Genomic DNA, 11,891 nt, shown 5'->3' on the forward strand with positions numbered 1-11,891 from the left:
AGCTCCCCTAGGCTTGCCTTGGCCAGTCAAAATGAGGGTAAGTAGTGTCTGTCCCCCTGCTGACCCTGGACAACTCTGTCTTTATGCCAGGTTGCTATTTGCCATGTGGTAGGGAAGGCGGAGGGCAAAGTCCAGGGATACAGTTTCTCTGGCCTTTTTCCTGCTGCACTTCCAAATTTTATTTTATTTTTTATTGGGGTGAGATTCACATAACATAAAATTAACTATTTAAAGTGAACAATTCAGTGGCATTTAGTATGTTCACAATGTTGTGCAACCATAACCTCAATCTAGTTCTAAAACATTGTCATTATCCCGAAAGAAAGCCCTGTGCCTACTAGCAGTCACCCTCATTTCCCCTTCCCCAACTCCTGCAACCACCAATTTGCATTCCATCTGTCTGAGTTTACCTATTCTAGACATTTCATATAAATGGAATTATATAATGTGTGGCTTTTTTTGTTTGGCTTCTTTCTCTTAGCTTAATGTTTTTGAGATTCATCCACATTGTAGCACATATCACTAAGTCATTCCTTTTATGGCTGAATGATATTCCACCAAAAGTATATACCACAGTTTTGTTTTTTTTTTCATTCATTGACGGATATTTGAACTGTTTCCACCTTTGGCTATGGTGAATAGTGCTGCTGTGAACATGCATGTACATGTGTTTGTTTGAGCAACCTGGTTTTAATTTTTTTTTTTAATGAGACAGGGTCTTGTTCTGCCACCCAGGCTGAAGTGCAGTGGCACAATCACGGCTCACTGCAGCCTTAAACTCCCGGGCCCAAGTGATCCTCCCAGCTCAGCCTCCCAAGTAGCTGGCACCACAGGCATGCATCACCATACCTAGCTTTTTTTTTTTCTTTAAGAGACAGGGTCTCCCTATCTCCCTTGCCCTGGGTTGCCCAAGGGCAACCTCCCTTGCCCAGGTTGGTCTCAAACTCCTGGGTTCAAGTGGCCCCCCAGCCTCTGCCTCCAAAAGTGCTGGGATTACAGGGATGAGCCACTGGGCTCAGCCATGTTTTCAATTATTTTGGCTTTCTATCTAGGAGTGGAATTGCTGGGTCATATGGCAAATCTGTTTAACTCTTTGAGGAATTGCCAAACTTTTCCACAGTGGCTGAACCGGTTTACATTTCCAACAGTAATGTATGAATGTTCAAATTTCTCCATAATCTCACCACATTCATGATTTTCTGTTATTTTTATTATAAATCATCCTAGTGGGTATAAACTGGTGCCTAGTTATGGTTTTGGTTTACATTTCCCTGATGACTAATTATGTTGAGCATCTTTTCCTGTGCTTCTTGGCAATTGTGTATCTTCTAAAGAAAGTTTATTAAAATTACTTGCTCATTTTTTAACTGAGTTGTTTGTTTTTTTATTGTTGAGTTGCAAAAGTACTTTATATATTCTGGATACTAGACCCTTATCAGCTCTATGATTTTCCAATATTTTCTTTCATTTGGCAGGTTGTCTTTTCACTTTCTTGATAATGTCCCTTACTGTAAAGAAGTTTTTAACTTTGAGGAAGTCCAATTTATCTAGTTTCTCTTGTGCTGCTTATGCTTTGGATGTCATATCTAAGAATTCATTGCCAAGTCAAGGTCACAAAGATTTCCCTCTACATTTTTTCTAAGAGTTTTATGGTTTTAGCTCTTATGTTTAGGTTGTTGATTCATTTTGATTAATTTTTGTATATGGTGTAAAACAGAGATTCAACCTCATTCTCTGGCATGTGGATACCTCACTGTCTCAGCACCATTTGTTGAAGAAGCTATTCTTTCCCCTATTGAATGGTCTTGGTACCCATGTCAAAATGGTCATAACTGTAAATAATTGAAATTAACAATCGCCTCTGGTCCTGCCTTCATGATTTCTCCTCTTGGGCTTCAGGGGACTCTCTAACTGAGTCGGAAAGCAAGAGCACAGTCACTCCTGTGCACCTCTCAGCATCTTCATAATCCCAGGTGGCAGAGAATCTCTCCATTTCTCAGGTGGATAAGCTGCAGCCAGAGAGGCTGCTCCTTCCGCCCACCTCAGCACTCTAGTAGAGGACACACTGTATCACATCTGCTTAGCCCTTCATCCCTGCATCCAGGGCCACGTGTGCGTGCAGCCATCACAGCCCAACAGCACCAGCTCAGATGTGCCCAGTCGTCAGGGGCATGCTGCACAGCAGCCTTGAAAGAAGTGATTTCATGGAGGCTCATGTATTAATACTTCTCCAGATGCTATTTCAGGTTGTGGATCTCATTCCCTCTCTCACCTCAGGCCCTCTTACTGGGTCCCTCACTGGGAATGTGGTCTTTTGGGAAAGACAGAGCATCAATACTAGGAAGGGCCTTAAGGGTATCTGGTCCAAAGGCTCTTAACCAGTGTTTCATGACCCAGGGAATCCATGGATGGGCTGTGGGGATCTGTGAACTTCTGGACATGCAGTAGACCCTGTCCACATTTCAGGGGAAAGATCCATGGCTTTCATCAGCTCTCAAAAGGTTCATGACTTACAAGGTTAAGAACCACTGTGTGTAACAGGTGACTGGTTAGTGGTAGAGCTAGAATGGAGCCTCCCACTCCCAGGGCACTAGTTCAGTATCCACAGTGGCAGCAGTGGTGACATCAGAGGGAGACATTTGGGCAGAAAGCCCAACACACTCTTGGGCTCTTGTGCTTCCCACGGTTTACTGCACCCTGGCACACACAGAAGAGGACCTCCTTAATACATGAAAGGCACAGGGAGGTGAATGGAGGCCACTACTTAGGCCGGAGTCCCCATCCTCCCAAGGCCTGTCCTCATTATCTTGAGGCCTGTAGAGGTGAACATCTTTGGGCACACCCGTGACACAAGACCAATTTGAAAGCTGCTTAGACAGCTAGACTCTGCCAGCCACAGCTGAGGGACTTGGAAATCCACCCAGCCCCACTGCAGATTAAGCATCTCTAATCCAAAAGTCTGAAATCCAAAGTGCTCCAAAACTTTTGGAGCACTTTATTTAAAATTTGTATAAAATTATCTTTAGTCTATGCAGAAGGTATATATGAAACATAAATGAAGTTCATATTTTGATTTGGGTTCCATCCCCAAAATATCTCATTATGCACATGCAAATATTTCAAAATCCAAAGTCAGGAAACTTTCTGGTCCCAAGCATTTTGGATAAGGTATACCCAATCTGTATTGACTTTGGAAAATCTGAGATCTCCCACCCCCTACTAAATAAGCACATGAAAGCCTGTGTCCAAACTACTGTGTTGCTGTGATTTAAATTCCCTCTCCAGGAGCCTATGTGTCCATCTTTCTGGTCATTTAATTAAACTCTCCTCCTCCTCCAGGAAGCCTTCCTTGCTTAGCCTCTCTATTCCAGTCTCTTACTAGCATTGCTGCCCTAGGCTGCCCTTCCCTGATTTACATGAGTGTGTATCTGTCTCTTCCAGCAGCCTGAGATTGCCTCCAGAGCAGCCTCATCTGAGTTGGCCTGCAGCTTCCCAGCAAGAGTCCTGCACACTTGCTGGGAAGAAATGGAGGGTGGGACATCATCACTAGAGGGTGGAACATTTGGAAAGATTGACAGACTGACAGAAGCATACCTCTGACACCACTCAAGGACAATTTAATGAATATACAGCAGAAATTCAGAGTCTTTAATTCAAGCAAAAGAGGAAATAGATGCTGCCATTCTTAGGAATATTTACACCCTGAGCCACGACATCTGACTAGGGAGTACCACTCAGTGACAGAAAAGCCAGCTCCACTCACTGAGCTCAGCTCATGGCACCAGAAATTGAGAGTCAGAAGCTATGTAGGACACAGCCCCAGAGAGATGACAGAAGACAAATCACATACCCACAGTCCTGACAAAAGGCAATGTAATTACGCTGCCCTCATCAAAAAGAACGATGACTTTGACAGCCCTTTTGTTAAAGAGGCAGTGACACACCATGGAAAGAGCATAGATCCTTGTGTCGGCCAGGCCTGACCCTGGCACGTAGGTGGGTGACTGGGGCCAGTTCTGCAGCCTCTTGGGATCAGGCTCCCAGTCTGTTCCAAGGATGCTGATTGCATCTTCTTTGCAGGACTGGATGAGAATTGGAGGCAATGCGTGTAGGGTGCCTGGCATCTAGTAGGTGCTTGACAAATGATGGTAGCTATTGCTAATAATGAAGGAGGTGGGTGGGTGACACAGGCTGGCAGAGAATCCCCAATACACCTTCATTTGGCTTTATGGAGATGGGTGCAGCTGGTGGTCTACAGATGTACACATGGTGTCCTAAATGTTGGCGTCATCCTGCAAAGTTGTTTCTGATGGAGCAAGTAAAGGCTGTCTAACTTCCCACCACCTGCTTACAGGTCTCGTGTCACCCCACCGTGCTGGCAGGGGATGTAAAACCTCTCAGACAGTAGCTAACTTGGCCTAAGCACAGAACAAACCAGCCCCTCCCCTGTCCTCTCTTGCTCCTTCCCTCTTTCTAGGGATGATCACAGCTTCCTTAGGGCCAAGAAGGTTATAATGGCTTGTGCCTCCAAAGCCTCCTGCCAGCCGAAGGCAGCAAGGAAAATGAGAAGTCGTTAGTCCACATGGGACCTAAGGAAACAGGGAAGGTGACTGTGTCAATCAGAGCTTGAAAGTAAAATCTAAACCACGATGCAGACAGTCGAGTGTACTACAGACAGTTTTAAAACTCAGGGCCTGGGAACTTGGGTGTGGCAGACACCTTTAGGGGTGGCAAAGTCATCTCTTCTTCCAGGTGCAGAGGTGGGTGAGGCCATGGGTCTAGCGGGTGGCTTTCCTTGCTGGGATGCTGGCTGGGGTGCTCTTGCCCTGGGAGTCCTTGAGGTCTCCCCCTCGCACCTCTGTGGTCTTGGTCTGCCCGCTCTGGGTGCTGCCAGAGCTACCTGCCACAGCGCTGGCCCCGAGGTCAGCACCCACAGAGTTGGGGTGGTGGTAGCTGTAGCTGCTACTGCTGATGACGGCTGAGAAGGAGGGGCCAAGAGCAGGGGAGAGGAGCAGTGTCAATCAGCAGATAGCAGCTATGGTAACAGCTGTCCCCAAGGGCTTCTCTACAACAACACCCTATTTAATACACAGAACAACCCTCAGTAGTCAAGAAGCACTACAGAGATGAACTGAGAGCCTATTATGGGCCGGACTTTGTGTGAGGTGAAGACCCCATAGGATAGATACAGTCCCTGCCCTCCTGGAAATTCTAGGAAAATCCATGTCCACCAACCCTTTCTCCAAATGACAATGCCCCAGGGGAGAAACAGGAAGGGAAAGTGGTGGGCATGACCTCAGTCACCATTTCATAGGATGAAAAGGGAGAATGTTTCATTTGAAGCCCAGAAACCTTTCCAAGACAGTAACAGAAGCTTCTTGGGGGGTAAGACAGTAAATGGAGGTGACATCACTTTGTTCCAGGGTCCCTGGCTTTCCCAACCCAAGGTATCTCTCAAGAATACTCACAGATGCTAATAGAGGATGGATTCTCGCCAGACATCCTGTGAGACAGAAAGTTAGAGAAAGATAAAAACTCAGTGTCGAGATTCCACTGAACATTAATGGGCTCTTGCTTTTATATGTGCATCATTTAAACTGATACTTATAACAACTTATGAAACTGACACTATCACCTTCATCTTACACATGAGAAAACAAGGGGCCTGGAGATATTAGATGATTTACCGAGACCACACCACTAGCATGGGGTAAAGCCAATAATTAGCCCCTGCTGTACAGCCAATCATTAGCCTCAGGTCTGTCTGAGCCCCCGGTTCTCTTCACAGCAGCACACGCCCACATATGCTTCATGGCTCATGTCCGACAACCCCTTGCAGGAAGCTGCCTCTGAATTCACGAAATCACCACATCGCTTGCTTGTATTGGCACTAACCATGTTGTTCTCCAGGTGGCCCCTCAGCCAGACAGGAGCCATCCCGAGTCCCTTCTCACACTTTCCCCTCCACCCCGCCCACCTGCACTCCTCGCCCTCCAGCAGCTTGCGGTAGGTGGCGATCTCCATGTCCAGGGCCAGTTTCAGGCTCATGAGCTCCTGGTACTCGCGCAGCATCCGCGCCAGCTCCTCCTTGGCCTGGTGCAGGGCGCCCTCCAGCTCGTCCAGCTTGGCCTGGGCGTCCTTCAGGGCATTGTCTCCCCGCTCCTCAGCATCAGCGATGGCTGTCTCCAGGCTGGCACGCTGAAGGGCAAAGAACAGAGAGACCATCAGAACAGAAAATTACTTTTAGCTCATACAAGTTAAGTAGAACAATGCCCTCATTTTGCAGATGGGGCCATTGGTGACAAGGAGTAAAAGCTGCAAAGCCAACACCAGAACTTCGTCTCTTCTATTTTCTATTGCAGAGGAGTATTCAAAGCTGTTGTCACATGAAGCTGTGGAAGCAGTTGCATTTCAGGAGGTCAGGAAGAAATGTCAATGTTTGCAAAGTTAGGTAGTGCCTGAGACTGTAGGCCACCAGTATCTACAGATTCAAAACACTCCAGGTTCAGGAAAATCATGCCTGATCCCCCAGCAAGGCTGAGGATGAGACAGTATGCCACGGTCCCACTGCGATCAGATTCCTGCTGCAGGACCTCTCCCCATTGGGGATCCTTCTGATCTGTTAGCACCCAGATGAGTGTTTCTGGACTCCAGCACGCTGGGGAGGGTCTGTCTGAAGGCTCTCACATCTGGCCTTCCCTTAGAGCAGGAGGGTAAGGCCCTAAATTATAGGCACAACCTCAGAAGCTGGACTCTGATGAATATCTGGGGGACATTGCAATGCCTGGTGCTAACAGAGGAGGAGGAACTATGCTCACGGAATTTGTGAATCTGCCAAATGTAGAGTCATAGAGCTGTCCTTGTGTTCCCCTGCAGAGCCTGGAGGGTTGTGGGGGCACCAGAAGAAGAACAGGCTTAGATCTTTCCCCTGGGCAATTCTATCACTAGCAGAGCAGACCTGGTTCTCAGAGAGGTCACAGGAAGGATCCTCCAGCCTCCAAAATCATCTCCCCACTGATGCAGTGTTTAAGATTTGCTGCTGTCAGGTAAGACAGACCCCCCCACCCTGCCCCCTAACATGGAAGTAGTACCATGGCACAGGGCAAGGGAACCCAGGAGGGCTTCATCAATGGCTGTGTTCCTCGGTGGCCAGACCATGCCCCACTCCAAGGGCAGGAAACTGGTGTGGCCACAGAGGTGCCTGATGCATACCCCCTGCACCCCACACACATTCCATGTCCAGTGGGAGGAGGAGACAGAGGGTCCACCCTCAGAGGGGTCACCTAAAGGAGACATGGGGCAGGATCATTGGACACAGAAAAAGTCTTCAGAAGAGGAACCTGGGTTCTAATCCTAGCTCCATTCATTACCAGCTGGGGGCTCTGGGCAAGTCCCTTCCCCTTCCTAGCCCAGTTGCTTTATCTGCAAAATGAGGAGTCAGAGAAATAGGTTTGAGGCTCCTCCCAATTCTGGGCGGGGTGCCAGCTCTGACGGTGGGGTACCGAGGCAGGGTGGGAAAGGGAGACTGTGGGTGGCCAAGGGACCCCTAAGCCCGGCAGGGGAGATTTGCTTGTTCCCAAAGGGCAGGCCCCATTTCCTCATCCCAGAGCCTGCCGTGGAACCGGAGAGTTCTTTGTGGGGCTGCTGCCCACCTGCTTCTTCACATTCCCGATCTCACACCGGATCCTCTGGATGAGCCGGTTCAGCTCCGCCATCTCGCTCTTGGTGTGTTTCAGGTCATCACCATGCCGACTGGCTGCCAGCTGCAGCTCCTGGATCTGGTTTCCCAGAGATAGGAAGTTGGCGATGAGACAAGGGCACTGGGGAAGGGTCCTGTAAATAAGCCACGCCCTGCCACCCTGGCTGTCGGTGGGATTTAACGGAGCTGAAGAGGAGTGCTGGAACAGGGTCCTGGGGGCCCAGGTAAGGGGTTTTCTCCCTGACAGCCCCAAAGCAGTTTACCCAAAGCATAGTTCCATTACTCAGAGCACTCCTCGCCTTCCATTTCCTTTTGAAAGTCTTCCCGTGGGGATCAGGAAAGAGCTACAGGCTTCTCCTTCTCTCACTCGCCCCTCACCAAATCCACCCATGGCTATGCTCCTGCAAGTCTGTGATTCTCCCTCTGCCCTGTGGCAGCATGCCCCCATTCCTATAAGTGTATTTGTTTTACCACCTCACTTCTTTCACATGCAACAGAGAGGGACAGGCAGTTCGTGGATGGAGTAAAGAATGAGGGTTCCTCTCTGTTGCGTATATTCAATCCATACCAGTTTCATGAATTATCTTTGATAACAAGCTCTGCTAAGAATTCCTTTTGTCCTTGAAGCCTTGGTTGGAACCTTTCTTTCATTCAGCATGCCCACAAAAGTATTCCTCACATTCACTGTGCAGGTGACCCTTCCCAGGAAGCGAGGGGCTGCTGTGGGAGGAGACTCGTTCAGTGCCCACCTTGGTCTGGTACAGGGCCTCAGCCTCGGCCTTGCTCTTCAGGGCGATCTCCTCGTAATGCATGCGGACCTCGGCGATGATGCTGTCGAGGTCCAGGTCCCGGTTGTTGTCCATGGACAGGATGACAGAGGTCTCACTGGCGTGAGTCTGGATCTGAGCGATCTCCTGCATTGAGAGAGGAAGACAGATTCAGCAACTCCCTGGCTTCCCTCTTCTGCCCCATCAGTCTTCTGGGCCCATGGTCCCTGGCCCAACAGGCTGCTGGGATCCACAGGGACAAAGTAGGGGGAAGAAGTGCCCTCTGGGATGTGTCTGCAGAGCTGAGGGAGAGCAGCTTACAGCAGCAGGAACCCCTGCATACGGCAGATGCCCGCTGGCACATGCAGATGGGTGAAGAATGCATTTCCCACAATTTCACAGAATCCAAGGGTCTGTGCTTTGTAAGACCTCACTGGGTTATCTTTTCCTGCCTGTGGGCAAGGCCACTATTGTGGTCGAGATCAATTTCCTCCTGTATGTATGGCCTCCAAGGACCAGCATCCTGCACTTCCATGGTCTCCTGGTGCAGGGTTTTGCACCTTTCTACCGAAACGTCTTTCATTTTGTTGATCCTAAATCTCTCCTTTTGGTATCTCCCTGGAAGAGTTGGGAAGGAGGCAGGGTGAGGGTGGGGGGACAGGAGTGTCCTTACTGCATCATACAGACACTTGAGGAACTTGATGTCTTTGTCCAGTGAGTCCACTTTGGCCTGAAGCTCCACCTTGACCGCGTAGGCTGCATCTGCATCCTGCCAAGAGGCCCCAGAGTCATTGGGGGATGCAGCCCTCATCCCACAGCTGCCCTGCCCAACCCCTGCCCCACAGCCACCTGATTTTCTACTTTCTACCCACAAAGGAAAGCTCACTCAATATCAATTTCTTCTCAGACTCCCTGAAGCTTTGGGAATAGGGAAAGGAGGATGGGGCAGCTCTGTTATGCCTGGAGAAAACAAAGCCCAGAGAGGTAGTAGGTTTCCTCAGGTCACACAGCAAGGCTGAGCTGGACACGAGTTTCACAGTTCCCAGACCAGAATTCTCTGTCTGTCTCCGTCCATTTCCCGAGTGTGTGTCTTTCCTCTCCAACTCACTGGAGGCCAGGACTATGACTCCACCATCACCAGGCACCAGCCCCCTCCCCAGCCTCCTGGGCTGAAGTCCTGAGCAGAGTTGTTAAGATGGGTGTGCGAGAGACCCTAATAAGGAAGCTCCTCCCTCCCTTACCTTCTTGAGCACCACAAACTCATTCTCTGCTGCTGTGCGCCGGTTAATCTCCACCTCGTATCTGCCAGCAGGGAGAGAAGATGGCCTTAGCCCCCTTAGCCAAGGAACTTTCTCTTCCTGCTGACCAGGCAAGTGTTTGGGATACAGGGTCCCTGCAGGGTCTCTGGGGTGAGCAGTAAGAGGCTAGTGACAGGAGTAAGATATCCCTGAGTTGCCTCACTTGCCTCCTACTTTTTGCATGTTAGGAAAACACCCAGGTGCCTATTGGGCCCATGACACCAGCAACTGAACATTTCAGTGGGTCAAGGAGCACAGGAACTGCTTCCTATCAACTAGGCAGGAAGTTATCATCAAACAGGATAGGCCCTTCCCCCCAGCCAGAGAAGGGGATGTGAGCTCCTGACCCCGGAGAGTACTCCCCCATCTCCTAAAAAATAATGGCACAGAGATCAGGTGAGCCCAGAGGCACGGGGAACATGGTCTGTGACCCTCGGGTGGGGCCTGCTCACCTCTTCTTGTAGTCCTCCACCAGGTCCCTCATGCTTCTCAGCTCCGAGTCCAGCCTCACCCTGTCCCCAGACAGCGTCTCCAGCTGCTTCCGCAGGTTGCTGATGTAGCCCTCAAGGATGGGCTCCAGGTTCTTCTTGCAGTTGTTCATGTCCAGCTGCTGCAGCAGCTCCCACTTGGTTTCTAGAACCTGGTTCTGCTGCTCTAGGAACCGTACCTGGAACCCAAATCAACAGACTCCTGGAACCACAATGGGTGCAGTCATGCCCCCTGGACACACACCATTGACTCCCCAGGTTTGCCATAGATTGTTGTAGTCATTTTGCTCATGTCTTGACTCTCCACCCTTGCCATTCCACACAAACTAGATCCTTTACAAGTGCTCATTTCCTAGCCTTCTGGACAAGCCATCACTGAGAACTCACTCAAGGAGGTTCCACAACTTTCTTCTATTGCTCAGCCCTGGTCCCAGGAGATGTCCTTCCGTATGTCTCAACTAAGTGTCTCTTCCTGTACCATGAGCCCTTCTCTCTGAACACTCCTGGATTCTATTAGCCTTTCATGTTCTTGGAAGATCCAGCTGTCCTCAAGAAACTCATCACTTTTTTATCAAGAAAGGGCTGCTCTTTACCCAGCTTCCCATCCTTCCCTGCAAAATCGCCAAAGTAGCCAATATATTCATGTATTCCTTTGTCCTCGGTGGCTCACAGACCTGTTCACCTTCCCTAATGATGAGGAAGCCCTTCCTGAGGCCCAGCAGCACCTTTCCAGCCACAGTGCACAGTCCATTCCCAGGCAGCAGGAAAACTGCTCAGGCCTCAGGGGTCTGCCTCATCCTCCTCCTATGAGACCCACCTTGTCAATGAAGGAGGCGAACTTGTCGTTCAGCGCCTTGATCTGTTCCCGCTCCTGGGCGCGCACCTTCTGGATCTCAGGGTCCAGCTCCACGTTGAGGGGGGCCAAGAGGCTCTTGTTGACAGTGACCTGGTGGATGCCCCCAGGCGGGCACACAGACAAACATGCAGGCCCTAGGGCCACATTGCCAAACATACTGCCAACAAAGCCACTGGCCCGGCCCCCTCCATACCCAGAGCCAGGCCTGCAGCCATAACCTCCAGCCCGAACTCCGCCACCAGCCACATTGAAAGAAATATGCCGATTCCCTCCAAGGCTATAGAGGCTCCGACTACCAAAGCCAGCTCCAGCCCCTCTGCCAGCTGCACAGTAAGAAGCCAGGCTACCCACAGCCTTCCTTGGCACCACTGCCGAATGCACACTGAAGTTGCCCTTGTCACCACTGGACTTGACGTTCAGTTGCCGACTCATGGTGGGAAAGATGGAGTTGACAGAGCTGGAGAAAAGCAGTCGCCAAGGGGTAGAGAACACACTGATGGGGCACCCAGAGTGCTGCCTCCTTTTATCCCTGTTGAGCCCACGACACCGGAAAAGGGCGTCTCTCCACTATCTCCTTTCCCCTGTTGATGGGCCAGAGGCCATGGGCAATTTGTAGAACAGAGATCTCCAAGCCCTTTGCAGCAACAAAGCTCTTCTGATAGCAAGTGGAATATGCTGCCCTTGCAGACTGGAGTGGTCTAATTTGGAGTTTATCTGCGCTCCCTAATTAGGGACCTGAAGAGGTATCCCCCGAAGAGATCTCCTAGCTTTATTTTTCCAGTG

At 50.0% G+C, this 11,891-nt stretch overlaps 1 protein-coding gene across 1 annotated transcript; it reads right to left on the bottom strand.

Annotated features, from left to right (window-relative positions):
* Positions 1-3,592: 3,592 nt before the first annotated feature.
* Positions 3,593-11,606, bottom strand: KRT74 (keratin 74). Its single transcript, XM_002823281.4, has 9 exons — positions 11,070-11,606; positions 10,217-10,431; positions 9,708-9,768; positions 9,140-9,235; positions 8,449-8,613; positions 7,653-7,778; positions 5,978-6,198; positions 5,469-5,503; positions 3,593-4,978 (listed from the first exon to the last, which is right to left on the bottom strand). The coding sequence occupies exons 1-9, from the start codon at positions 11,538-11,540 to the stop codon at positions 4,779-4,781; spliced, it is 1,590 nt and encodes a 529-aa protein (XP_002823327.3). The 5' UTR covers positions 11,541-11,606; the 3' UTR covers positions 3,593-4,778.
* Positions 11,607-11,891: the final 285 nt, after the last annotated feature.

This window comes from Pongo abelii, chromosome 10, assembly GCF_028885655.2.
Source record: "Pongo abelii isolate AG06213 chromosome 10, NHGRI_mPonAbe1-v2.0_pri, whole genome shotgun sequence".
Taxonomy (NCBI): domain Eukaryota; kingdom Metazoa; phylum Chordata; class Mammalia; order Primates; family Hominidae; genus Pongo; species Pongo abelii.

Bases quoted from the DNA above. Each gene is read 5' to 3' on its own strand.
- KRT74 (XM_002823281.4), bottom strand. From the start codon at position 11,540: ATGAGTCGGCAACTGAACGTCAAGTCCAGTGGTGACAAGGGCAACTTC. The intron at 10,432-11,069 runs GTGGGTCTCATA...TTTGGGTTCCAG, and splicing joins TCGCCTCCTTCATTGACAAG to GTACGGTTCCTAGAGCAGCA. The intron at 7,779-8,448 runs GTGGGCACTGAA...CTGGGAAACCAG, and splicing joins AGGCCCTGTACCAGACCAAG to ATCCAGGAGCTGCAGCTGGC.